The sequence below is a fragment of the Lichenostomus cassidix genome, chromosome 2 (assembly GCF_008360975.1).
Source record: "Lichenostomus cassidix isolate B80296 chromosome 2, HeHo_3.0, whole genome shotgun sequence".
Classification (NCBI taxonomy): domain Eukaryota; kingdom Metazoa; phylum Chordata; class Aves; order Passeriformes; family Meliphagidae; genus Lichenostomus; species Lichenostomus cassidix.
Genome location: NC_139482.1, coordinates 142,885 through 170,819, shown reverse-complemented (window position 1 = coordinate 170,819; position 27,935 = coordinate 142,885). Strand labels below are relative to the sequence as shown.

At 50.3% G+C, this 27,935-nt stretch overlaps 2 protein-coding genes across 4 annotated transcripts; both read right to left on the bottom strand.

Moving 5' to 3' along the window:
• Positions 1-4,552: 4,552 nt before the first annotated feature.
• Positions 4,553-17,326, bottom strand: ASB10 (ankyrin repeat and SOCS box containing 10). 3 transcript variants are annotated; one of them, XM_085049956.1, is made up of 5 exons: positions 16,767-17,326; positions 12,437-12,704; positions 11,410-11,914; positions 9,981-10,094; positions 4,553-9,729 (listed from the first exon to the last, which is right to left on the bottom strand). In XM_085049956.1, the coding sequence occupies exons 1-5, from the start codon at positions 16,948-16,950 to the stop codon at positions 9,544-9,546; spliced, it is 1,257 nt and encodes a 418-aa protein (XP_084906082.1). In that variant the 5' UTR covers positions 16,951-17,326; the 3' UTR covers positions 4,553-9,543. The 3 variants fall into 3 exon arrangements, with proteins under 3 accessions (XP_084906082.1, XP_084906079.1, XP_084906080.1); XM_085049953.1 differs by having other exon boundaries at positions 16,771-17,322; XM_085049954.1 differs by lacking the exon at positions 16,767-17,326 and adding an exon at positions 13,826-14,197.
• An 8,119-nt stretch (positions 17,327-25,445) lies between these two features.
• On the bottom strand, positions 25,446-27,030 carry H2BK1 (H2B.K variant histone 1). Its single transcript, XM_085049958.1, has 2 exons — positions 26,880-27,030; positions 25,446-26,204 (listed from the first exon to the last, which is right to left on the bottom strand). Exons 1-2 carry the CDS (start codon positions 26,997-26,999, stop codon positions 25,968-25,970), a joined length of 357 nt encoding a protein of 118 aa, XP_084906084.1. The 5' UTR covers positions 27,000-27,030; the 3' UTR covers positions 25,446-25,967.
• Positions 27,031-27,935: the final 905 nt, after the last annotated feature.

The following is a 27,935-nucleotide window of genomic DNA, read 5'->3' as shown; positions in this document are numbered from 1 at the left end:
GGCAAAATAATCATCCAGGCTCAAATACTGAATCATAAAATTGAGGCTTGGCATAGGGGATCCCTGTCACCACTGTGATGCAGACACCTCCCACCCTTGGATCACTGAGAGAGTGAGAGATGCCCATCTTTGCAGGTCATTGGCCAGTCGTGGCTCCTAGTCCAGAACAAAGGCCCAGATTCTGTGCTGGGAAAGAAAATGGCAGTGACAAGCATGTGGATGAATCCCACCACAGAGACCAGTTTTGACACAGTAAGGGACATGGCTCCAGATGTGCTGGTCAGCAACCATGTTCTGTCTGTCCTTGCCCCAGCTCTCCTGTCTCATCCACCAGATGTCTGTCATAAAGGAACCTTCAGGTGGAGTCATCTTTATGTGCATAGTTTGGGTCCGTTCCCTGCTGTGAAAGCACCTTAGACCATGGAGAAAGGGAAAGCATAGCCATGTGTTACTGGATCTCAAGACTGCACTCAAAAGGGCCCAGATCCAGGCTGTGCAAGCAGCTTTCTGACTCCTGAGCAAATGCAATTGGATCACTTGTTTGATTAATCTTTTCTATGTATGTTCGATCTATCTTCATCTATGTAACCTTCAACCCACACCTCACACCCACAGATAGGTTAGCAAGATATTTGAGAGCAACAGGAAACTGCTCTCTTTAGAGACCTTTCTAGGTAACTGAGTCAGCTGGGGTGAGCTGTGGCTTCCAGAGGGATGATGGAGGTCTGTGCCCACAGCAACAGATCCTGCCTGAAGACAATAGCACAAGCTCAATAGTGACCTCTGCACATCAACAGCTTGCACCCTGCAAGTCCGTACTAATATCTCCAAGATTAAGGTTCTGCTTACCTGATCATACACTTGCATTGCCTGCAGCCCCCATCTCCCTTCAAACCTTGAGTCTCTGTTCCATGCTGGGAGCAGCAAGGAAAGGCTGCTTCCAGAGGGGTGGGAAGCCAGGCAGGAAGGGTTACAGCGAGGCAGGGGCTTCACTGGCCAGGGTGCATTCCCACAGGACTTGAGGAAGGTGAGCAGAGCAGATCTGATGATGGATGGCAGCATCACCTGAGTTGGCCTTGGCCCTGGAGGGCCAAAAGTCCTGGTGGGGGGAATGTACTCAGGGCCCCAACAAATTACTCCACTCTGGTTTACTTTGTCTCATGAGACTTTGTAGTAAAGGTAGAAACTCATGTGCCAAATAGAAAAGCAAAGATTTGGAGAAGGGTAGGTTGAAGGACTGCAGAAAAAAGAAAAGGTTGTCAAAAAATAAAGCAAAGATTGTGCTGCTATACTCTAGTGTGTACATAAAATTGGACAGAGCTCCCACATTCACCATCCTCACAGTGTAGGACAACTTAGAATGAGGATCCAGGCTGCACGACCACCCACTGGACTTCCACGGGCTTTCCCAATTTCAGCTGTGTAACCCTTCCACAGCTTCTTGCTGCCTAGTGAAATGCAGTTTCCATGGCTTCCACTTGAGGCTCAGACCTCTGCTGCTCAGATGCTCCCTGGGCATCTTTCCCTCTCCACATACCTTCTCTGCAGGAAGCCCCTGCAATCCAGTGTAAAGAGCTTCATCCTTCCTGCTCGAGGAGCCAGTATGTTCCCTTAACGTGCTTGAAGATAAGACTGTCCAGCCTGCCAGGTACAGCAGAAATATTAATTGTGTGTGCGATTTGTAATGCCCCTGGTCTCATTGCACCCTCAGCTATTGACAGAGACCTCTCAGGACCTTGCTAGGTACATTACCAGACACTGAGTTAAAAAAGAGTCTCAGGAGGAGACCTGCTCTCTCCTGTTTGGGGGTCACGGGGTCACGGCTCATGTTTTTCAGTCCCAGCACGTGGTCCTGAGTCTCACCCAAGTGCTGAATTCAGGTCCAGTCTCTGCAAGCAACACCTTCAGCAATCACAGACCAGCCTGGCCCATCTCCTCCACCTTGCCACTGCCTGAGCTGGCCCTCCATCCTCAGTCTGCCTTTGCTCTCCACCTCTCTTCTATGTTTTTTGCATTAGAATTGCTCAAGCTTCTTCCTCCTCCTCCTCCTCCTCCTCTTCTCTAGTCCTTGCTGCAGACATGTGATCGTGGACAAGTCCGTTTGCCTGCTTTTCTGGAGTCCTGCTTTTCTGGAGGAAAGACTGGAAAGTGTCCTGCTCAACACTTGACACTTGGGACGAAGTGTCTGTGCTGAAGATGGTACATGACCTCTCTGGTCAGCACAGAGGATCCTGGGAGAAAACCATCAGCCTCTAAAAATGTCCTTGTTTGGAACACGCAAAGTGGGATCCTCAGAGGCTGTTCATTAAGGAAAATTTGATCCCATGCTACTGGGCAGAAAAAGAGCCTTCCAGGCCAGTTCTCCTCTCTGAGGTGGAGAGTCTGGAGTGTATTCCTGATGCACCAGCTGTCAGCCAAGTACAGGCCAATTAATTTTTGCTGTATCTGTAACGGGTAAAGTTCTGAGACAGCCACACAGCACAACAACCACAACTGCAACAGTTAAAGTGTAATGACTGACTGGGAAATAAAAGCAGGTCTTCCTAATGGAAACTGCTATGCAGTCTTAACTTTATGCCTCTACCTGCTCCACTTACTATCTCTGCACGGAATCTAGCACAACAGGACTAAATCTAGTCACAGCCTCTAGGCATTCCTGCAATATAGCTGCTAAACATATTAAAAGCAAGAGTAACACTGTAAAATTATTTGCTCAAAGTTTGGGAAGCCTAGAGAACAGGCTGGCTGTGGCTGTGATGATGTTTGACCAAAGCTGGGCTCCTGCCAGGCACAGATTCTGCCACTGGATGTGCCCATGGCATTGTCCATCAGGCTCTGCAGCTACACACTGCCTGGGGTGGGCAAGAGCTCATGTGCAAGGGACACCCAGGAGGTCCCAGCTGGCCTCTGCCAACATGGTCCCACAGGCTTTCCCCGACTGCAGAGCTGCCCCATGTACTTCTGTCTTCAGCTTCTGACAGCAAAACCCATCTGCAGAAACTGAAGAAATGCCCATTCATGCCTGGGGAATGTATTTCACATCTAGACATGGCAGAGCCATAGCTAGAGCAATAAGAATCCAGTAGCCTCGTTAACAGTAGCAAGAGCATTCCCAGGTGCATGGGTTTGCTGTTGACAAGATCTCAGACCAGACATTTTTGTTTCTGTAGTCCTGGACAAGGTTTACATATTCCTTTCACGTATTTCTTTGAGGATTTTTCTGCTTTGGAGAGCCAAGCCCTCCCTCACTCCTGTGTTTGGATCCTACTCAGGGAGAGCAAGGTTAGCCAAATTCTTAAGATAATTTACAGGGTTTCTAAGGCACAGGGCTGGTACCTCTTGTATGTTTAGCTTGGAAGCAGCTCTCTCCAAGTGCACTGCTCTGCCCCAGAAGTTACATGAGCATGGCACTCTAGACCCTGTCATTCAGAAGACATCCATCACCTGCAGGTCACTATATAGGCATATATTTCATGGCTCTGTGAGAGAACCCAAGAGCCCATAAGCAAAGCTGGTGTTTCTCAGAGTGCAGGACGCAGGATTCAGAGCAGAATGGGTTATGCACCTCGATCCACAATACAGGCTGGCACACGAGCATCATTTCTGTAGCTGGGAGCACAGTCCAGTCAAAGGCACCACTGAAAACTCCCTGACTCCATAGTCTTTGTGCCCTCCCTTCAGATCTTTATCAACACTGATGAGATCCCCTGGAGCCTTCTCTTCTCCAGGCCGAGCAGTTGCAGCTCCCTTAGCCTTTCCTTGTAGGAGAGGTGCTCAAGTAATTTTTCCATGTTAAGGTATTGTTATTTTGTCACTGCTCAGGTTTCTCCAGCTCCAGGTCCTTGAGGCAGCTTTTATTGTCTTCTGACCATTCTTGATATCTTCTGCTACCACTATAAAGTTATATCAAGCCTGCTTTTGTTGATAACTTTGTTGGTGATTCTTTCAGCGACATGAGCCACCCACCCATTGCAAGCAGCTGCTGGTGACACAGGTGACATATGGCACTGAGCCAGGGAATGGAGTGGGGCTGAGAGCCCAAAAAGCACCAGTGAGCAAAAGAGGTCTGCCACCCCAGGCATGGCACTGCAGGAGCATTGGCATCTGCTGCAGCACCTCTGGATGGAAACAGAAGTGCAGGAAGTATTTGGAGTCGTGCTCCTCACAAAGAAAGACCAGAAGCCCTCAGCACTGGGAGAGTTGCTGACAGGCCAAGCAAGCCCAGAAGAGCTCTGCTCAGGGGGATATGTTGCTGTGGGGGTCACAGCTTGGGGTGGACACTGGGGTTCCTACTGCCCTGAGTCAGGGCACCTTGTGCCTCCTCAGAGGGGAATCACAACCAGCTTTGTCAGCCAGCCCCTGCTGTGCTTGTGTGCTGGGGAGAGGATGGGGTTTGCCTTTGTGGGTCACATCTAGCCCTGGCATCCTTTGGAACTCCTGACCACTGTCCATCCCTATCAGTGAAACATGCTTGGTGCTGCTAAAGAGCTGAGATGTCAAAGCTAAAGCTTGTGAGAGAAATGGTATAAGAGAAAATATTTAAATATCATAATAAAAGCAGTATCACCATTTATTTCAGCATGTTTTTCTCAGAAACCACTGCAAGCAGCACATTCAGAGCAAAGAAGCTGATAGAACCAGTACAAACCAGTAGGGTCAAAATGAAGGAAACTCAGGGGAAGTCAGAGCTGTCAATGAGGTGTCAATGGAGTTAGCAGTGCTGGGAAGAGAAACTGGAACTCATTATCCTAGGACCAAACACAGTGATGACAGCAGCTTGTGGCAGCCCAGTGCAGGGGAGTGGTTCATGGATCTGTAATTAATCAGCCTGAGCTCTTTGGGGCTGGGCTGAGCACCATGCAGAGGAACCCTGGTCTGGGCTAGGGCAGATCCCCATGTGATTTAAAAAACCCCTGAGATAAGAAATCTAGATCCACCATGATAAACTGCTGTAAGATGCAATTAACTAGAAGATTAATTGTCCTTGCTATTAAAAATGTCTCACTTCTAATATGTGTTTGCCCAGCTTCAATTTCCAGCCACTGGATGTGGTGTTACCTCCAAGTGCCACTCAGAAGACCTGGCAGTGCTGAATGAGCCCTGCAGGAATTGAACAAGGAGCAGAGCAGTGTCAGCAGTGTGTCAGCAGCCAGGGAAGGGGCCCTGGGCACTCTGCAGGAGGGAGGATGGGCACCCACACCCCCTCAGGTGTGTCCAACCTCCAGCCCTCTGCAGCTCCCACTGCCACGAGCCACTGCAGCATCACCCACTCGTGGTGCTCCTCTAAACCCCTTCAATTTCTCAAACTTTCTGAAACATCAATCCTAGAGCAGCAAAGAACCCAGAGACCTGCAGGCACTCGGCGCCTGCCCCAGGTGTCTGTGCAACACACATTCTGCATACTGGAAACCAATAACTTGGTAAATATTTCTGCTTGTCCTTTGAAACAACTATGTGCAATATTCATATTTTACAGTGGTAATGAAATACTTTCTATTCCATCAGTAATTAAGGAAGATGCTAAACTGTGTAAGTAACAATTTTTATAATGTGCAGGAGAAGAGCTTACATCCAAGAGTATTTAATTGGCTAATGAGTTCACTGAACCATTTATTTTTTTCTTTACAACAAATCATGGCACACTGGGGAACTTAAGATTACTAGGGGGAAAAATACCAATGTCTTGTCAGTATTTAAACGTGTTCACATGGATATCCAAGAAACTACAGAGCAGTTAGTTCAACATACCTCCCAAGTAATCACAGACAAATATTCAAAGAATGTCTTGGGTAAGTTAGTAAAAACTAGAACCAAACTTAATGTAATTTGAAAAAGGTACTTTCAAATTATTTTATGTAGCTTTTCCATAAGCCTACAAGTTTGATAGAGCTAATGAGAGAGATGGGACATGCTTAGAGTCCTGTAAGTCATTTGACTTAATTCTGCATGGCATTCTAATAAGAAAAAATAGCTGCATGCTGAAGTTAGTGTGCTCAGTATTAAGAGAGCCAAAAGAACTTGATGACTGAGAAGACATCTTACACAGACATTTGACAGGTGAATTTCTAGCTCTGTTCTCTTCACATATCAATGCTATATGCTATTTGAAATCAGGGAGAAATAAAAAAACAACTGCTGATAAAATTATTGGAATGGATAAAAATGAATTGTTGGGATGGTAAAAGTAACAGGTGGCACTTGCTCAAGACAACCTGATCTGCGTTGCTGGAAACATCAGGTTCATGAACAAACATGGTTTGTTACATTGAAGTGTAAGGTCCAACATATAGGAAAGAAGAATGGGGCTTCACTTTAAATCAGGGATGGCATCACAGATACTAACAAGTCTGAAAAACATTAGAGGTTGCAACATCTGCCATCTGAGCACAGACCACACTGACTGGAGGACATCACTGCTCAGGCCTCCTCCTGGGCTGGACAAATGGTCAAATCATGTCAAATATGAATCCAAGGTTCCTGAGCATTTGTGTGGATCTTAAATGCACAACAGAACAACCCTTACACAATCCCATTTTGAGCTGTGCACAGCTGTCCTCCCTCCATCTCCAAGGGATGCACTACAACCAGTAATGGCCCAGGGAAAACCTGTATGTGGAGTAAGGGCTGGGTGACAGCTTCCACACAGGAATGTCATGGCTGAATAGAATTCCAGCCCAAATAAGGAGAGAAACAGCAGAGGTCTGTATAGTTTTAAATAATATGATGAAGAAAAAGAGAAAATTGTTGCCCATATATTCTTACATGGCATCAAATGAAACATGACAGTGACAGCAGAAAGATAAATAGAGGGAGGTGATAAACACACTGTGCAATTCTTCTCTCCTTGCCACAAGGGCATCAGAATGCTCAAAAATAAACAGGTCCAAAAGTGCTGGTCAAATTTATAGCAGAAAAAAAACCCACATCTCTCCACAACCAAAAAATACAAGGATGCCTTTTTGACTCAAAACTACCTAAGAAGCAGGTTACAACTCAGGGTGGGGACAGACATGCTGGGGAAGAGTTTTTCTGTACTTGCTTTGCCTGTAAAACTGGCATTACTGTTAACATTACTGTTAACTCCCATTATGGCCTCTCATGCTCTTAACTGAGGAACAGGAAATATCGAGTGAGAGTCAAGCAGGTGCTTGAGGCTGGGAAGCCTGCAGAGAGTGCTGGTTGTCTGTCAGAAGAGGATACCAGGGATGGGCAGGGCTTTGCCTGCACAGGGAGGGTCAAAGCAGGATCCAGTGGCTGCAGCTGGGATGGAAACTTCTGTCTAGAGCTGGGATGACATTTTCTCAGAGCATGTCACTCAAATAGCTGCACTGAGAATGCAGTGATGGACTCACACCTCTCCAGCCACTCCTAAGGGTGCATCTTGCCGTGACTGCTCTGCTGACAAGCCAGGTAGATGCTGAAGCAGAAGAGGCAGCCTGTGCCCCAAAGACATTCCCAGCAAAACCAGGACACAGAAGTGACCAGCAGCTGCCTGTGCCTGCAGCACCTGGTAAAAACACAGAACCACATACCCCTGTGCAACAACACCCAGTGCTTGCTGTTCTCAGTGGATACCACAACCCTCCTGCTCAGGGTGGGTAAACTTCCCTGGCAAAATTGTCCCAGCAAGTATAACCAATGCTGCATTAGGAATTTCCCCTTCAGAAACCTGAGAAAATAGCAGAGCTCGTTAAATTGCCAGAATGTGCTCTGAACATTAAACCTTTTGAAATCTGTTCTTGTAAATGTTTTTGAAAATCAATCGCTAATCAATTAGCTTAACTGAGTTGAACTCAGGGCATTTGCATTCAGCCTGCATCTTAACTTGAACCTTTCTGATTGTTTCCGTTTGTAAAAGAGTTGGAATTCCCAGAAGCTTTTCTGGTGGGTTGGTTTGATTTGGTTTACTTTTTTCCCCACTTTGCTTTGGTCACTCTGTAAAAGGTTGTCCCCTTTTCCTCCCAGCCTCACATTCCTTGAGGACTCTTACTCAGCGGTATCCTTATGCATAATGAGTTTGTGCCCTTTCAGTTTTGGTGGGAGCACAGCCAAAATTCAGTCTCTGAAGGGATGGCCCAGGGGATGAGCCCAGGGATGGCCTGCCCCTCTCAGCCACCCACCTGACCTCAGTGCTCCCATGCACACTAGGATGCTCTGTTTACAAATCTGCTGGCTCTGAGAGGAGCCCTGGAAATGTACCTGCAGCCCCACCATGGGTCCTTTGCTGCAGCAGGTGCTGTCTGGGCCACAGCACCTTCATTCAGGCAGGACTAGGGTGTGCCAGAACTCCATGAATCCAAGGTTCCTGAGCATTTGTGTGGATCTCAAATGCACAACAGAACAACCCTTACACACTCACAGCACTACCCCATTTTTTTGAGTGCTGTGCACAGCTGTCTTCCCTCCATCTCCAAGGGATGCACTGCAACCAGTAAAGGCCCAGGCAAAACCTGTATGTGGTCCTGCATTTGCAGAAACCAGACCCTGTGGGTTCAACTCTTCCCACTGGAAGAGCTGGAGCTGCCCTCATCACTGAGCCCAGAACTGACAAAAGCAACCAGCAAGACCCAGGAAACAGCTATAGGACTAGCAGTTGCAAGTAACAGTGACAAAATAAAGCAAAGCATTAAATTCAACCTTCTTTCTTGAGCCAGAAGCAGTAATGGGCTTTGCTTACATCAGATCTTTAAAGGATGGATAATGATTCCCTTTCTTTACACCTGTGTCTTAAAGTTGCAGGATCAAGCATTTCCCTTTACCTTGCCAAGAGTGTGGTGCAGCCCAGGTGCAGTGTGTGAACCCACACAGTGCTCCATGGGTGCTGGCTGGGACTGGCTGCTCTCTGCCCAGGGGACCAGTACTCTCAGGGCACATTCCTCCTCACCCAGCAGTGAGGTCCTCAGTGCTACACAAGCACTGCCATCCTGCCCCAAGCTCCTGAGCCAGGAAACCCAGGCATTGTACCTTCATGGAAGGTGTTTGATTGGAACACCCACCACATTTCCCTCTGAGAAGCAGGTGGGTGCACAGGTCTGAGTGCATCTGCCACCACCCACGGCATGTCAGACAGGTGAGCTCTGTCAGGACAGTCTTCAAGGAAATGTCATGCTTGGGTAGGTATAAAGACCAGGATTTATTCCAAACATCTTTAGGTACAGACTGTAAACAACTTGACTAAAGACAGGATCACAGCAAACATCCAGGGCTCCAGAGTTGCCTATTTACAGGCTGGAGTATTTGGATTTGGGATAGCAAAACTGATATCCTACTACTAAGCCTGTGATCCATGCAGTGTCTTTGCTCCTTGTACCACAAAATACCCCAATCACCATACCCATTTTTTAGTCTGGAATCTGTCCTGATTTGTATGGACAAACAGAATGCTCCAGAGCAGGTGCATGACGCAGAGCACAAGGCTGGCTGGGACTCAGACACAGCAACAGGAGCAGGGTGAGGGGAAGAGGGTAGCTGGGAAGGCACAGCCTGCATTGGCAGGATGGAACATACACACAGAAAGGCACAGCAGGACTGGAACCACAACCCCTAGTAGAGAACATCCTCGAAGCCGAGCAGCACGTACTGGTGCAGGGCACTTGGCAGCTGTAGCTGGGACAGGACCAGAAGCAGCCTGCCCTCCAGGAGGGTCCTGAGGGTGCAGCGAGCCAGGTGCTGCAAGGAGCGAGGTCCGTGCTCCAGGGAGAAAAGTGACTGGTAGAAACATGGGTATTTCTACAGAGAGAAGAAAGGACCAGAGGCAGACAAAGCTGAAGGTATCACCCTGGGACCAGAGGTAGAACCAGACATCCATTTGCCCCACTATGGAGCATCCTCCCTGTCCCCAACAGCACTATCCCTGTGTCCTGCAGCCCCACACCTCCAGCCCCAGCTCTGCCCAACCCCCTCCAGGCCCAGCTGCTCCAGCAACCCATCAGAACCTGGACATGTGTTCTTCAGCCAGCAGTAGGCATTTGTTCCCTCACCTGTACAACCTCTACTGGAACTGCTTCCACCCAGTCCTCAGAGACACACACACGGGTGTAGCTGTTCACCAGGGCCTCGATGACACGTGGGCAGGTGTGGCAGTGCCGCAGCACCTGGCCAGGAAGAGAGCAGGTGATCACTGTCATTGGACAAGGTCCTGCAAGCCCCACTGTCACCTCCTAAAATACTGATCAAACCCAGATGTGGTAAATCTGGTGAACTCCTGTCCTTCCCTCATGCTGACCCAGAAGAGAAAAACCACTGCAGGCATGAAGCACCAGAGCCTCCCTCCTTGCAAAGAGGAGCCATCACCCAACATGCATAGCATGGCTGTTTTCAGCACAACCAGGTCCCCACAGCTTCTCCTCAGACACAGGGACCATCGTACACAGCTGGGATTATGATCTCCATCAGCTTCATTGCTGCAAGTAGCTTATAAACACCAACACTGTGCTTTATACCAGGCTCCTTTCCTCACATTTTGGTTGTTAGAGCATGAACCATTCTGGGCCAGAGACTGGTACCCATTTTGTGATCAGCCAGAGCATGGCTCACTGTGCCTCCTCTGAGGGCTGCACCAGGGTCTCAGGGATGCAGGATTGTGCCTGTTTGGTGCAGGGCTGCAGAGACATCTGTACCCACATCTCAAGCAGTGCTGTGCCCATGTCAGGGGCTGCACAGAGCCCCAGAAGTCTTCACATCTATTTGTACAACACATCTCTGGTGTGCTCCACATTCACCTAGGTGCAGGTGAAACACCAACCGTGCACCTAGCAACAGTGCAGCCTTTGGAGCACGCCCCACCCGGGCAAAGCCACACAGAGGCAGATTTCCCTGGCTCCGGGCTGCCACTCCCCATGGCCCAGGCCAGCAGTAGCTGTCAGAGTCTATTCTGGCTGTACCAGTGATCCTCATTATCTGGCGTTAATAGGAGATTAATTAGTGTTAATTGTTGATTTTCCTGTATTTTCCCAAAGGGGAGAGCAATCTGCTGATCTCCGGGCTGGGTAATTATTGCACTGCTCAGGAATTAAGACACGAAATTAACCCTTTGTCTGCTGGTGTCTTGGAGAGACAGCAGGAGCTGGAGGGTGTGCCCCTGAGAAGAAACACCTCCAGAGGAAAAGGGCCAACATTTCCAGAGCAAGTGATTATGGAAACTGGGTGAGTACTGTCCATGCAGCTTAGCAGACAGAAGAAGGAGAATTCTACAGGAAAACCCACCCCAGGAGAAAACACTGGCGATTCCCATACCAATAATACCAGTTCTCCCTTCCCAGGCCCTGGGCAGAGCAGGGCAGGACAGCAAGCAGGCTGCCATGGAACGAGCCCTGCTGTGACAGGAGGGCCCTCACTTACAACGGGACCCTGATGCTGTCCACAGCCTTCCCCTCCCAGCAGGCTCCCGGCACCCCCGGAGCCCCTCACCTTGAGGAGGGAGCCTGGCCAGATGCGGACGGCTCCGTGGTTGAGCAGGGCTCGCACCACCAGCTCGGGGCGATGCTCTAGCTTGTAGGCAGCTACTTGCAGGATGTTGTGCAGGGCCGTGTTGCCGCCATAGTTCATGACATTGACATTGGCCCCCCGGGCCAGCAGTAACTCTGTGATTTGAGCGTTGGCATTCTTGCAGGCCAGGTGCAGCGGGTGCTGCCGGTCCCGATCCGCGGCGTTGACACTGGCACCACTCTCCACCAGCAGCTGGCAGACCCGGTAGTAGCGCTCCATGTCCTGGGGCTGATGGCGCTGAGCACAGGCAGCATTCAGTGGCGTTTGCCCCTCCTTGTTCTTTGCCTCCAGCTCAGCCCCGTGCTGCAGAAGCAGCTGGACGTGTTCTGCCAGGCCGTGCCGTGATGCCACATGCAGCGCTGTGTCATTCTCCTCCTCTGTCCGACTGTTCGCACTGGCACCATGCTGCAGCAGCTGCCGGACACACCTGTGTGGGCCGAGGTGACTTGGTGACCATTTCTCATCTCCACCTACCGTCCTACCTCCCAGCCCCATCTGTACCATCCCACAGCTTGTCCCCAGAATCCAAACTTTGCCCAAGAGTCCAAAAATCCCTGCTCCCAATGCCCTAGAGCAGTGGTTTTAAGCTAGGGTGACTGGTGAGCAGAGATACTGTCACCCTAATTTGGGCTGAGTCTGCACAGATCTCTTGAAGTGCTGGCACACCTGATCCTGCTCAGAAACACCCTGAACATTACAGTGTGACCATTTGCTCCTCGGTGCTGGTGGGCAGGCCAGACAGCAGCACCTGGCTCAGCTGCATCGGCTGAGCACACGAGCTTGCAGTCACCTCTTTGAGCTCAGAGGTGATCTTGGCCCAGGAGCAGGCACCAAGGCCACCCCTGTTCTGCACCCACCAACCCACTGTCAGGGGTGAGGAGGGATCCCTCCCACCCGGGATTAGGCTCGAGGGAAGGGAGGCTGGCTGTGCCCCCCGAGCAGAACTCACTCGATGGAGTCTGAGCTCTTGCAGAGGTGCAGGGGCCTGTAGCCATCCTCAGAGACAGCCTCGGGATCGGCTCCGGAGCTGAGCAGCAGGCGCACACAGTCGGCGCTGGCAGCCGCACAAGCCTCATGCAGGGCTGTCTTGCCCCCCGGAGCAAAGTCGACGGCAGCGCCGCGGAGCAGCAGGAACCGCAGGCAGTCCGTGTAGCCTCGGCTGGCCGTGATGTGCAGCGGCGTGGTGAGCTCCTGCTTATAGCTCAGCGACCACAGTCCTGCAGGGGAGGAGAGGTCAGGGAGCCACATCCAGCCACAGTGCACAAAGAGCCACCCTTTTCCTTGAAGTACCCGATGTGCATCCCCCCTTAGAGGCTTGTGTTTCTCCTCAAGGGACTTCAGGTCCTTCTGCTGCAAGGTCCCTGTGGACCTTAGACTGGCCTGCCAAAGGCAGAGATCAGTGGAAGGCTCTCAGACCACAGAGCTGTGCAGACAGGGAGCTACAGGGAGCAGAAGCCCTGGGCAGAGGCTGTTCTGGGCAGCATGCCCTTCACCTGTGGTTCAGGGGGGCATGTGGGGTTTTTGTTGTCAAGAGTGCAGCAAAGGGTCTGGGGCACCAGCAGGGCTGATGGCAGAAGGTGGCTGGGCTAAAACACCACGTGTGAAGCACCACAAACACAAGCAACTGGGCTGTAAAACAGAGAGGTGTCAGAGCCAGCTGCCACACACACAGGGGACTCAGACAAGCCCTGAGCAGGGTGCAGACAACAAGCTACAGCAGAGATGGACATCCAGGACCTAGGAGAGATCAAGGGGCTGAAATGTGCCAGCTCTCACAGATGCTGACCTAGCACCAACCATCGCTGAGCCGGTGCAGTCTGCTGGCTAACAGCCTGCAGAAACTACAGGAAAAATCTCCTTAAACTGTGCTTCTTGCTGCCCACCCAGACTGAGCTGGAGGACATCCCATACTGCACGGCATGCTGCACACTACATCCTTTCAGCTCCTTCGTGCAGAAGCAGTATGTGGTCATCTGTGTTTTCCAGGGCCAGGTTCAAACTGAACCATCTCAAAGACCTAATGCATGTTGTGACAATTTCCCAATTGCCTGCCACAACCCGCAGTGGGACCTGGCAGCCCAGCGCAAGCTGCACATGGAGCAGCTCCCAAGCACTTAGACAACCCCTGGGGGGGAGCCAGGTTTCCTGGACACACCCCATATTCTCAGAAATATGAACCCCCTTCCACAAGGAGCACAGGAGAACCTGACCACATCCCCACACTCTCATTCCCATTCCCACTCCTCTGTAACCCAAGCAGAAGCTGAAGCACACAACCCCAGCAGCAGCTCTGCCCCCCAGCACACAGCACAGGCTGAGCCCCACTGCTCCCACATACTCAGCCAGCGGGAGTTGAAGCGATAGTTCTTCCACTCTTCCAGGTCGCTGGTGTCAAACACAGCACTGGGGCTCAGGTTGTTGTGAGGATCTCTGAGGATCTCTGCTACAGTTCCCTGATCCCCAACCAGCAGGGCCTGCCAGAACACCTGGGCAGGGCCATCCGCCTGCTGTGTGCGGATGGGCTCGTGGCTCTCATGCCTTCCGCCTGCAGCGCTGCCCATAGCGAACAGCCAGAGAGCAGGACAGTCCCTGCTGCTGTGCCCCAGCCTGACTGACACACGGCCCCACCAGCACCCCGTGCTTAAGCCCAGAGTCTGCCTGCCAGCCCAGGGTGCTCCACAGGGAGGGGGAACATGTCACAGCCCTCTCTTTGGCCCAGTCTGGGCACAGCTCAAGTCTCAGCTGTTCTATTCTAGGAAACCTCGTGATCAAATGCCGGGGCCAAGAGGCAGATAAAGGCTCTGTGCTCAGGCAGCAGTACCTCTGCAATGCCCTACTGTGAAGGGGAAACCCTGAGGCAGGGCAGGAGAGCTTGAAGGGTAGAAATGTGGACGGGACACCAGTAAGACATCAGAGAGGGAAATGGTTTCTTGCCAACTCAGTGTATTGCTGCCCAGACCACAACAGCAGGACCCCAGCAGCTCCACACACATCTCCATGCCTTTGCTCACCCCTCGGCTCCATGCATGTCTCCAGCACTGCACATCTACTCACCAGCTGCACCTGAACCATTAACACTAGGGAGGTTTTTAAACAAGCTACAGGACAGCTCTTTTTAATTAAAACCAAAGGAGTGGTAGAAATAGGTATAAAGATGGGGAAAATTTGAGGTAATTATTCTTTACACCACCCCCCACCTCATTTTTCTTGATATCCAGCCTTGCACAGAGCTCCTGCATAGTTCTAGTGCTCTCTTTCAGTCCTCAGACACTCCGCTGACTCAGAATTGCTCACTGCAGTCCTGCCACCTGAGATGGTGTTTTCCTCTGACCCCACTTGGCTGTGTGTGGCCAGCCTGCCTGCCTCAGTCACAGAAGAGCACACGCTGCTCACGTGGCATTAGCACTGTGTGCATATTGTTCACAGCATGCCATCCAGAGAATACAAACTGCATGGAAGGCTGGTGGGGTTCAGTTGAATTTTGTGTCATGGAACTGCTCAGATCGTGCAGCTAAACAAGTCAAGTGACCCCAACAGACCACCAAGCAACAATTACCAGGGGACCAGAGCAGAGTGTAAGACAGGGAAATTTACCCTTCTCAGTAATGAAAAGAAATGAGCAAAAGTTCTTTCCAGTTTGCTCTGTCTGTGCAGACTTCACCTTGTTTAACTAAAATGTAGCCTGTGAAAGGGTAAAGAAAGGGAAGCCCCTGGCAGATGTTCTCACCTGATGGGACCCTCTATTTGCCAAAGGGTATAAGCAGGTGTCCCATGGGTTCCCACTCACACACCAAAGAGGCAGAAAGCTGTGTAAATGTCAGTGACACCAAACAGTTTACACTTCCTCTGGGCACCTTAAAATACCAGCCAGGGTGATTTGGGAAAGGCAAGGTCACTAGAACCTGCTTTTAAAGTCACCGAGTCAGTTTTAAGAACCTGTCCCTACACAGTCAGTGAGATACAAAGACAAGCCTTGGGTAGCATGAAGGTTTGTTTTGGTTTTTGTTCTGCATCCTTATCTGATAAATTTGGCAGCACATTTTTGCTCTGTGCTTGGTGAATGATCTCTTTTCATGTCTTGAAACTTTGGTGATAAGAGAAATTTCTGTGTGATGTTGTTTTACATTGTCTGTTCCATTTTCTCTGGGGCACAAACCTTTGCAAGCAGAGAGACTAGCTGTTCCAGTGTCTGCCAGCCTAGCATAAAACAGGAGTCACAACATCCAATTTATATTTTACTGACAAATGGTCTGAGTTACACTAAGGGTAATACCTTTAGTGATTTCATTCCTAAGTAGACTGTAACAGTTTAAAACCTGGGTTGTACAAATCTTAGAACTCAGTAAATAATTTTCACCACTCACAAGAAGCAGCACGCCCATCTGCAAGCCCATACACTCTATTTGTCTCTTGCTGGAGTAGATCCCCACAAAATGCTGTCATCTGACTAAGCACCAGGACACTTGGCTCCTCCAGGAAAGTGTCCTTCAACAACAGCTCTTCCATTCTGGTATGGGTGGCTTTTGCCACCAGCCTTCTGTAGAGGATGGTGGTACACTTAAGGCCCTTCCACACTTGACACTCTTAAATTCTGGGAGTCTGCCTGCACCATATCAGCAGTTGACAGCAGCAAGGATAAGGGCACATCCAGGCTGCTCAGCACACCTCTCCCTTGAGCACACCAGCTGCAGTGCTTACTGAGAAGCTCATAGGTGACATTGATGAGAAGGTAAGTAAAAGAGACCAGAGAGTGCGGAAGCATGTGTGCTAGCCACAAGATGTGCTTGGACAAGGTACAGTGAGATGTACAGATGGAAGGAAACACCAAGGATGATCAGCTCCTAACTCCTGTCACTCAGGAAGTCTCGCTTCATCTTTCTGGTAGACTAGGTTCCTGCTGCCCTTGTCAAATCCATCTCATGGGACAGAACAGCTTTCTGCTGCCTTTTCACCCATGCACTCTCCCCACCTCACATGCATTTCACATCTATCCCAGAAATCTCTAACAGGACAGTCCTGACGATGTACTTCTCCAGCAACTCTTCCAAGGGCCCTATTCTCACCAATTCCCAGTAGCTCTGCCCCAGTCATCTTGAACAAGCCTGCTACTATTTGTTATACCCTCTTAGAAACCTCCTTCCTCACTCAAAAGCTGTTCTTCCCAAGTCCTTCTTCCATCACTAGGGATTCATTTCAACATTTTTCTCAGGTGCCTGAGCCCTGTCTTTGGCCCCCATCCTGGGCACTTTCTATCCCCCCCATGTCCCATCCCTGCATACCCACCACGCTTTGTGCTAGTCCAGCGCAGATTGTCGCCCCTGGTCTCAATGATGAGATTGATGGCTGCACCCTTGGTGAAGAACTTCTGCACCATGTCCAGGTCTCCAGTGAAGAGTGCATTCTGAACCAGCAGATCCCGGCACTCCAGTGGCTGCAGGCGGCTGTGCTGGTATCCCCAGCCATCTGGGTTCAGGCTGTGCTCATTGTGGTGGGATTGGGACCTCACATTGTGAGAATACTTCCACTGATCAGGCTGCAGCAAACGTGGTGTGGCAGAGCGGAGAGGGAAGGTGCAGTCCATCACAGGTAACAAACCTGAGAAGTCTCAGCCACACAGTAAACAAGCTACTGCAGCAAAGAGCCTCTTGCTCAAGGGTTTGTCCTTTGCAGATTGTTCCTGGGTTCCAGCTCCCCTGCATCTGGCTGGACTCAGGCACAGGCCTGAATCACCCAGTATAAATAGCCTGGCTTGGCAGCTCCTCATCACCACCTCCCCTTCTTCCAAGAGCTCATTTTCAGCTGCTAGGTGCAATCACCAGCAGAGATTAGGCACAGGAGAGGGGCAGCAGGCAGCCTGGAAACACTCTCCATGTGCTTGTTTGCTCTGCAAAGAGCCCCTGGTCCATACAGCACTTGTCCTGAGAAAGAGGCAGAGCAGCCTGGGGGCAACCATGGCAGGGGGGTAGGTGGGTGAGGGGGAGGTTGCAAAAGGCCTGGATCAGACTCAGGGTCAGGAGTCATAAGAGACTGAGTAGAGGGCCCTTCCCCATGGGTAGCTCCACAAGCTAGACCACAGGAGCACACAGGGACCCCCAAGTCCCACGCACTGCTCTCAGAATCAGCTCCTTCCCTGTGGCAGCAAGGCACGCTGCAGAAGGGCAGAGAGGTGAGCCCTGAGAAAAGCAGCTTGTACAACACAGATTATCCTGTCACACTGGTTCCAGACTGTGATGGAGCTCTTTGTGGTGTGGCTGGAGGTGCTGATCAAACAGGGAGCCAGACTTTGCTTGTGTTCCTTTTGCAGCTGTTTCTAGAGCAGAAAAAACAATTATGTAAGAACCTGGAAGCTGAAGAGAGTCCATGAACCAGTCCCAGGACTGGGATCATGCCAAATATCCCCATTGTCACGGCACAGATGCTCTGTGCACTGGTGCTGCACTGGGAACATATTGTTTCCTGAAGGATGCAGTGGCTCTATCTCCAGCTCCACCCTGGAATCCACATTCAAGCTTCACAGAGTCTCCTCCAGCCAGGTGAGGGGCTCAGTGCAATTTGGAGAACTTTGAGTACAGGAAGTCTGGATTCTCTGAGACATGAGGAAAAGGAGAAACTAAGAACACCTAGTTTCTCTCCAGTCTGTCTTTCCATCTCGTGCTGCTCCTACCACTGGAACCAATGCCATCACTCTCCCCCAGCTATGGGCTTGGGAACAGAGTCCCAGACAAGCCCCTCATCAGGGTTCAGCACTATTCATGTCCCCAGGACCATCCAGGAATGCTCTGACTGAGGGTGTCCCTTGCCCCATCACCCCTGCATGCAGGCCAAGGGCAGGCAGTGCCTTCACACAGCATTTCACAGACCAGGAGCTGTGTGCTCCTGAGTGCACCAGCTACCCTAGACATTTTCTCCCCTTCCCATGGCTAGCAACAAACAAACCCCCCAAACCACCTCAAGCAAACCAAGTCAAATCCACAAAAAAACCCCAAACAAAAAAAACAAAGCAACCCCCCCACAAACAAACAAAAAATCAAACCAACAAGAAAACCCCAAAACAAAAAACTACAAAACAAACAGAAACCCGAAAAAACACCCCAAACAACCCCGCCAAAACAACAACAAAAACCAAACAAAAAAACCTAAACAAAACAAAACCCCCAACAACAACAACAACAAAAAAAACCAAAACCCCAAACCTACAAAATACAGCCAGCCACCTTCAGGATCTCCAAGCCCAGCACCCACAGCTGGCAAGTAGGAAAGTCCACAGGCACATTGAGGACACTGAGGGCCCCCAGCTGCAGGCAGAGAAAAGGATGCCAGAGCCATCCATTTCCTATCCAGAAAAACAGCCAGCCAAGTCATTGAGCCAGAGACAGAAAAGTCAGAACCCAACATATCCTTAAGTATACCTGGGGCTTTCATCCTCACCCCTTGAATGTTTGATCACAAAGTAGCACTGAGGCAAACCATGGCTGGGACCCTGGCTAGAAAGGCCTCAACATGATCAGGAAGAGGAGGATAAGGACTGAATAGTGCTCATGTCACCAAGGCCAATAGGAGAAGGATAAAGTGGTACCAGAGCCTTGTCTTCCCACATAGAATTTCTATCTTACATGGCTTAAGAGGACAGCAGAGGGTGCCCACACAGAAGACAGAGAAGACAGGAATAAAAAAAGCAGCAAGGCCACTTTCCCAAGCAGCCAGTAAGCAGCACTCACAGAGCCACTGCTGAAGCTGCTGCTCCATCAGCTCCTCACACCTAGTCCCTCCAGCTCATGCATCTCCCATGAACATTCAGAAGCACAGGCTTGTCCTCAGCTTCAGACCCAGCCTAGGATAGCTGACACAACTCCTCCAAGAATGCCCAGAGCACAGCAGCTGAAAGCCTCGGGGCCTCAGGGTGTGGAACCTGCAGCAACACAAGTCCAAGGGCTGGTCAGAAAGTTGGTCAGAAGGCCAGGACACCTGAACAACAGTCCCATCACCAAACATGCCCCACATTTCTTTTCCCATGGACAGCACCTAACTGCTATGACTTGGCTATCTCATGCTCCATAGGACACCAGGTCTGCCTGGTCAAATAAATGTCTCCATAGGGCCAAGCACTGCAGCCATGGTGGGGGAGATGCATTCAGAGCCTCAGAATGAGGTTGTGTGGGGAGGGAGCAGCATGCATGGAAACGAGCCTGTAACGAGTTTGTAATATGCATGTGTGGCACGGCCTGCGCAGCGTCATCACAATGGCATAGGCACTTTCCCGCCTCATTGCCTCCCAAATGGATTTTAAATATCATTCCGAGGACACAATTATTTAAAACGCTGAACTAAACACTCACTAATGGGAAAACGGCGTGTGGCCTGCAGCAGCCATTCCTCATGGGGCCACTCTGCCCATGTCATCCTCTTCTCCAGCTCCACACACTGCATGGGGCCCATGGAGCATCCTCTTCCTTGGAGGCCAAACAGGGCACCACTGGCACCTGTCTTGAGCCCATGCTGATGCACTTTGCCCGTGTGAGAACACACCTTTGTCCCCATCCCAGTGTCCTGCAGCCCCAGAGCAGCTGCCACACCAGGGGCACTGTGAGTCCCAGGGCTCCGCATCAGCAGCACCTCACCACACAGCAGATCTTTCTGTCTCTTCCCAGTTTGGCAGTGGATAATACAGGGCTACACAGGGAAAGGACATGAAAACAAGGATGCCTTCTGACTCCCTTGATATGGCCCTGGAAATTGCAGTCACAACAGACTTTTTCACTTAGTTCTGAATACCTCCCACATCCCCAAGCACAATCCCGAGCAGGAGAGATGAAGAAAGCAGCATCATTGTTAGATACATCCAAGCATCTAGAGCACACAGAGCATGAAAAGAGAGAAAAAACCCAAGGAAGCAAACCATTTGTAGCAACCCTTGCTGGGGACAACATACATGGAGACACAGCTCCAAGGATGCCGTGGACATTCGGTCCCATGACAGCACTGGCAGCATCAGGGATGACAGAGCTTCAAACAGTGTACCTGCTGATGGGGGAGTGCCTGCCTGACCTTTGGCCATCACCCATCTCCTTTCCTCCTGCAGGGATTCTATGGCCACCACAAGCTACCAGTGCCCAAAGGCAACAGCCTACCTCAGACCAAACAGAGAAGGGAAGAGACACAGACCAGCACCATCCTCACACACTAGCTGTTGAGCACAGAGAGGATGAAAGTCCCTTGCTGGAACCCTGGCTGTATATCAGAGGTTCATATTTTAACAGCTTTGGCATCACCAGGGCTATCCATCACCAGCTCATTTTCCTCTGAGTGCTGAACTGTTCCTCTGCTATTTGGAACAGAGTCTAATGATGCACTGGAGCAGCCACCTGGCAAGATGGCTGCCAAGGGACACAACATGGCAAGAAGAATACACACAGGTCTGCACACTGCTGCCAGCCTCCACTGCCCAAAAAGATCCCTCCCCTCAAACCTGCTCCACTCAGACCACAGGGATGCTATGCCTCATGGTCCTACACCTTGAGAGAAAGAGCACACGCTCTTAAGCCATTGCTCTCTTGCAGAAAGCAAAACAGAACACAGGCATTGGTGATATTTTCATGAATGCTCATTTTCAGAGGTTGAAAAATGGAAAAGGAGAGGAGAGGATTAGTTGCTTCTAGCCCATAGACATGCATAGCTTAGTAAGAACATAGACATGTGGCCAGGGACATCCAACATGACAGTGCTGCAACATTGCAGCACTAAAAACTTGCTGTGAGACTTGCAAAGACACAGGCAGACCTGGACAAAGACAGACTCACATGGAATAGGGAAGACCTAAGACACTTTAGAAGAGAGCCTGCACAGGCTCCAAGTTAAATTTTGCAAGGGTATGGAGGCACAAGCCCAGTCTGAAAGTGGCTGAGCTGAGGAATGGTCCTCAGCAAACCTGATGAGCTAATCACAGAGTGATCTTTTTGGAAAAGATAACCATGTATGACATCCTGTGCAAGCATCCCAGGTCAGCTCAGTGGGAACTAACTTTGAGGAAACAAGCAGCAGGATCCCTGCACAGCAAGAAATGAACAGTGCTGGTTTTACTTGGCCTGGTTTTTGGTAGCAGGGGGGCCACAAACAAGGCTCCTGTGAGAAGCTGCTAGAAACTTCCCCCATGTCCAGCAAAGCCAATCTCTGATGGCTCTGAAGATGGACATGCTGCTGGCCAAGCCTGGGCCAACTAGAGATAGTGACAACACCTCTGTGATGACATATTTAAGAAGAAATCAAAGTGCACCCACAGGTTTATTTCCTAGTCAGAGAAGAGGAGGAGGTTAGAACATGCAAGGGAACAACATGGACACACTAAGGTCAATGGAGAAGGAGGGGCAGGAGGTGTCCCAGGCACCAGAGCCACTATTCCTCTGCAAGCTGTGGTGAAGACCATGGTGGAGCAGGTTGTCCCCCTGCAGCCCGTGGAGGAGGTGTCCACGTTTGGAGCAGGTGGATGCCTGGAGGATGCTGTGATCCAGTAGGAGTCCCATGGAGAGAGGGAGCCCTGCTTCCAGGCTGGAACAGCCTGGCCTTGGAGAACTGCACCCTGTGGATGAGTGACCCATGCTGCAGCAGTTTTGAGAGAACTGCTGCTCGTGAGATGGACCCATGTCAGAGAAGTTCACAGAGACCTATGTCCCGTGGCAGGGACTCCACAGCACAACGGGAAGGACTCCTCTCCCTGAGCAGCAGCAGATCTCAGTGATGAGCTGACCAAACCCCCCACACCCTGTTCCCTGCTCTGTTGGTGGGAAGGAGGGAGGGCTTGTGGAAAGAAAGGGTGTCTTCAAGGGCTTATTTAGCTTCTCATTATCCTCCTCTGTCTCTGTTCATAGTAAATTCACCTTGTAACTTTGAGCTGAGCCTGTTTTGCCCTTGGAGCATTTCCTCCTGATTCCTAACTCATGCCCACTTGGTTAATTTTTCTTTTTGCTCCTCTGCCCTGCTGGGGCAGGGGAGAGCAAGTGAGTGGCTGCTGTGGGTGTCTGGCATCTGCCCAGGGTCAAACCATGACATGAACCCACTGCCATATGGGAAATGTGAAAGGGACAATGTGGGCAAAGCTCAGGGCAGAACTCTCATTCCACAAGCAACCTCCTGCTTCTGCCCCTCAGTCTTAGCACATCTGCACTACCTGTCACATATCTTGCCTCGATCCATAATTGAGGAAATGCAGGGATCTAGTAAGAGTAATGTGAGGCCAATCACCAATTCCATTCAAGTCTTTGTTGGGGATGGGGAAAAAACGGGGGTGTGACACGAAGCAGGATGCAAAAGTGGAGTACTGGAGAATCAAGCACCCATGCCAATAAATCGTTACTCCTCTGGGGCTCACTCGGTGCTCGATGCTCTATCAGACACCTCCAGGAGACAGCCACCTCACCACAAATCAGCACCTTACCCACACAGCCAGCCAGGTATCCGCCAAGAGAGCCGAGGTACCAGAGAAGGAAGTTGCAGGGTCCACAGGCAGCCTGCTCCGAGCTGAGAAGCGCGGGGCTCCTGCCCGTGCCGCAGCGATGGATCTGAGATCAGGCAGTCAGAGAGACCCATCTCCAGGGCAGGAGGAGAACTGCAGCTCCGGGTTGCTCCTCAGCATCCCCCATCCCGCAGGAGAGCGTGCCTGCGCATCCCACAGCTGGGAGAGCTGCTGGAAGGGGGAGTAAGCTGTAGTGATCAATTAAGGAATGTTTCTCCATTGCCTCCTCGAAGATAAAGGTTTGAAAGTTAAAGTTTTGAACTGCCTCCAACAAAAGCTTCAGACACTGCCTTAATTTAGCAAATGAGGCACCCTCTTTGAGGGTCATTAAAAGAGCTTGTAGTTCATACATCAGGCAACCAAGTAATAAACTTTTGATACATTAGGCAAACTTCACCAGATACCAAAACACCAGCCAAGGAACTTTTAGTGAGCAAAGATGTTCTCCACAGACCTGCTGCTGCTACGACATGTGATGTTGCTGCTTTCAACACACTCTATAAGCACATCCCCAGTTTGCCACAGGGGCTGCAAAAATCTACAAAATATCCAAGTCTTTGCTGTCCTTCACTGTCCTGGCTGCTCCTAGGAGGCTGTTCATGCCTCAGCTCTCAGAGGGATTCCACTGGGGAAAGACTCATCACACCCAACACAGATCTCCCCCATTGCACTCTATAGGCCATCTGTGGCCCCATGGTGGTGGTAACCCCTTTCCTGTGCTTTTCATGATTATTCTTGGCATTTTTCTTTTTTTTTTTTTGGTTTGTTTTGGGGTTGTTTGTTTGTTATTTTAATACAAAGGAGAAAAGCAGAATTTAATTATCACTTTGGGTCCCAACAACCTCGTTTGTGTTTTAATCTCACTTTCAGGTATGTCTAGAACCTAATTCCTTTCCACAATTATGGATCAAGGCAAAACTTGCCTCTCCTCCCCTTAAGCAGATCAGAACACAACCACATATATATGGCCTGCCGAGCAATAGAACAGATTCAGCAAGGAGATGAGCTGCTCACCTGCTTGATGCAAATGGAGCCTGCTCAGCATCCCCTCTTTGGCTGGACTCTCCCAGGCCTGCCTCCAATCCATGCATGCAGCTGGACATCCCCACAGCTGCTCTGCCTCCAGCACCAGCCACAGAGCCTCTCCCCACAGCACAGCCACCACAAGGGTTAGAGGGAGGAAAAAAGTGCAGCCTACACCTCTGCTCAAGTCCCATTCTGGTTTGCAGGCCAGACACGATGAAAAGATGGCTCTTCAGTGCAGTCCTACAATCAAAAGGAAACAGAACACACAGCACAGCCCCTTCCCTCCCTCAGCCAGCCCCACTCTGTAGCAGCAGGGATGGAGCTGAAGGCAAGATGCTCAGTGCTGCTGCCTCCTATACTGCCCGTAGAAGCATCATGTACATCTTGTCTGACCCACACCACGAAGCCAGGCTGACCCCTGTCAGAGATCAGCACCTGTCACAGCTCTACAGCTCATGAGACTCAGCACCACCTCAAAAGCTTATGAAATCCAGGACTGCCCCATTTACCATCACCTTGGAACTTCACACAGCTCTGGTTCCTCCTGGTGCAGCCTGATGCTGACTGTGAAAATAAGACATTAGAACCAGACATCCATTCCAATGTGAAGCTGGCCAAAGGCATTGGAACAGGTTGTCCAGAGAAGTTATGGATGCCACAAGCATTCGAGAGCAGGTTGAACACTGAGGCTTGGAGCAACCTGCTCTAGTGGAAGGTGTCCCTGCCCCTGGCAGGGAGGTGGAACTGGATGGGCTTTGTCCCTTACAACCTAAACTACTCTGTCATCTCCACCAAGAACATGGACCACACCTTTCCTTCACTCTACCACAGACCCTGAGGCAACACCTCTGTGCAGGAACCCAGGAAAGCCCCACTCATCCCAAGGAGGTGCTGTGCTTACAGGGCAGCCAAGGCACCCACCACAGAGTGCTGGCTCTGGACACAGCACTCAGACCTGTGGGTTGCCCAGGCTCCATGTGGACAGACAGAAGCTGCTCCTGCTCCCTTCTGGGCCCTTGATCACTCCTGTAGGAAGCGCCTGGTGATACAAGGAAAGGCAGCAAGCACCAGTCATTAACATGATGGCCCAAAGCAGAACACAGGACACTCCCAGCCCAGTTTAGAGCCCTGCAAGACAAAGTTTTCTTTAAAGCCACTGAAAGCAAATAGAGATGATGGGCACATGTCTAGAAAGAAAACAGTTTGTTTTTCCTGTCAGTCAAGCTTGGTTTGCTTTGGTTCTGCCTCTCTCAGAAAAGGAAGACATTTTCACCAGAAAAAACAAATAAAAACAACAAAACCCAAACCAAACAAGAGCAATAAAACAAGGAAAAACTCACACTTTTCCCCACAGCCCACCAGAAAAAAAAAAACAAAACAAAAAAACCCCACAAAACAAACAAAGAACACCACATTTGAAAATAGTTCATGAATATTAGAAAAAACCCTTTACCCACTGCTAACTTCCTCCTACTGATGCAGGGAGATTTAGCATCTACTTGACAAGTGTGAACTGGTAACTCAGGCAGAGAGACCCACCACAGTAAGGAAGCCGTTGAAGAACATCAGGAAAGTAAAAGGCAGCAGAAGTTTTTAGCAGTCAGGAATCCAAAAGCCGTAATAAGGAGTTTGGAGAACTGCAGAGAACCCCACTATGCTTCCATGACCCCAGCTTTCCCCAGGCACACCCTGTGGTCCCTGCTCCTGTTGTATGTGGCTGCTTGCAAACAGCATCTGTTCTTCCAGCCCTGCCAAACAATCCCCATGGCCACAGTTTAAACTTCCTCACAATTTGTGATGCAAAGATTAAAGACATGACTTGCATTTCCATGCATTTTTTATTTGCAAGCAGACAACAGGTTTTGCTTTTTCAGTTGAATAAGACCAAATCCCAACGCCTGCAGGAGAAGAAGCAGGGCCCGAGCCGGTCTCCCTGGGGCCCAGTTGGTCACTTGCTGTTGGTGTACTTGGTGACAGCCTTGGTGCCCTCGGAGACGGCGTGCTTGGCCAGCTCCCCGGGCAGCAGGAGCCTGGCGGCGGTCTGCACCTCGCGGCTGGTGATGGTGGCACGCTGGCTGTACTGCGCCAGCAGCGACGCCTCCGCCGCCAGCTGCTCAAACATGTCATTGACAAACGAGTTCATAATGCTCATGGCCTTGGAGGAGATGGCAAGGTCTGGGTGCACCTGCCAGATGGTAACCAAACACCATCTCACTCACCCATCACCCTTGAAGGAGTGTGGCCCCCATTCCTCATCCCAGACAGGGCACTCTAACCCCAAAAGGACCTGCAGTTGCCACCCTGAGGGTTTCAAATTATGGGCCACTTGCTTTAAACTCAGAAGGCTCCCATAATGCCACAGGAGTGTTGGGATTGCACTAGAAGCCTCCTCACAATCCCCATGGAAAACAGACCTGTGAGGGGTGGAAATAGTCCAGTCTCCAAGTCCTGTCAACAGCCTCATGCTGACAACTGTGGCCTAGAAAACCCACGGCCACTTCCAAAAATGCTCTCATCTCCCCATCAAAAAACCACCAGAGGCACCTTTTCACACGGTCAGCAGCAGCTGTTTCTACTGTACTGACTTCTATGCAATTACTTCTTCAGGCAGAGCTGTGCCCCAGAGCTCATTCTCTCTAGGGAACCCTTTCTGCTCTAGATCAATTTCTACTACCCCTAGAATCAACCCCCTCAACTTCTAAGCTTCAACTAGAGCTCTCCTGTACCCACTCACACTTTTCCCCCCATCTTTCTAGAAACCCAGATTTTTCTTCCTTACCCTTTATAATGTTGACATACAACAGGCAGAAGTTACTTTATGTACAAAGCCACTTCTAGCAGAAAAGAAACATTTACTCACCTGCTTCAGTACTTTGTAAATATAGACCGAAAAAGCTTCCTTTCTCTTAGGCTTCCTCTTAGATCTTTTATCCCTAGAGGCGGCAGCATGACCATGTTTCTTCAAAGGTTCTGAGCTCATCTTAGCCTCCAAAGCAAGCAGCAATTGCTGTGGGGCTGGTTATATACCACAGGCAGCAGAGCCTAATCAGTTGCAGCCCCCAAGGTGCAGGACAAGTGCACACCTGTGGCTGATGATTCCACTTTGCACTAAATGAAGAGCAGCTGGCCTGAGAGGAACTTGGAAGTGACAGATTCAGCTAAACTTTCAGACCTGAGAAGTTTGAGTGTAACCTGGGAAAAGAGGGGGCAAGAGCAGAAGCATCTAATTTATGTGGGACAGAATTACCAGAGAAGAGCCATTAGCAGGTCCAAAAGGGGGTTGGTGACAAGAAGGATCTTGCTGCTGTGCAAGGGTGTGAATTGAAGTACTCAAGGTACTCCAGAATCAAATGGAATCACATCTATGCTATGGAACAGGTAAGGCCATCAGGGGGAACTCAGTAACTGCAGGAAGCATTGGTCCAGAGATGAAATGACAGCATTGTAGACTCCGTACCAGCCGTATTTCCCCTGCTACCTAGTCTGCTCTTGGGATCCCACCTGCTGCACATAACAGGGCCTGGAATGCCAGGAGGGAGGTAGTGGAGGGCTGACACCCCAAGTATGGATTTGATCTGCCTTGGAAACCAGTGATTACACTAGTGAGGGTAAATGCGACACAGGAATTAGGCTTAGCCAGGGAAAACATGCAGCAACACAGCAGCGAAGTGAACAAAACAGTTCTCTGTGCTTTGGAGAGAAAAGGAAGCCTTTCAGCAAACACTAGCACAGCCATTTCATAGGAGAGTGATGCCAATGTTCTTGTTTGGTGGGGGAACACAGTGGGGTCTCTGTGCTGCCATGTAGAGTGTCCTGCTCAGGTACACACATCATACTGGAACATCCCAAGCAAATCACATCTTCCAAAGAGTGAGCTTGGGACACCTACTCAACAGTCTGTGATTCTGCTACTGCT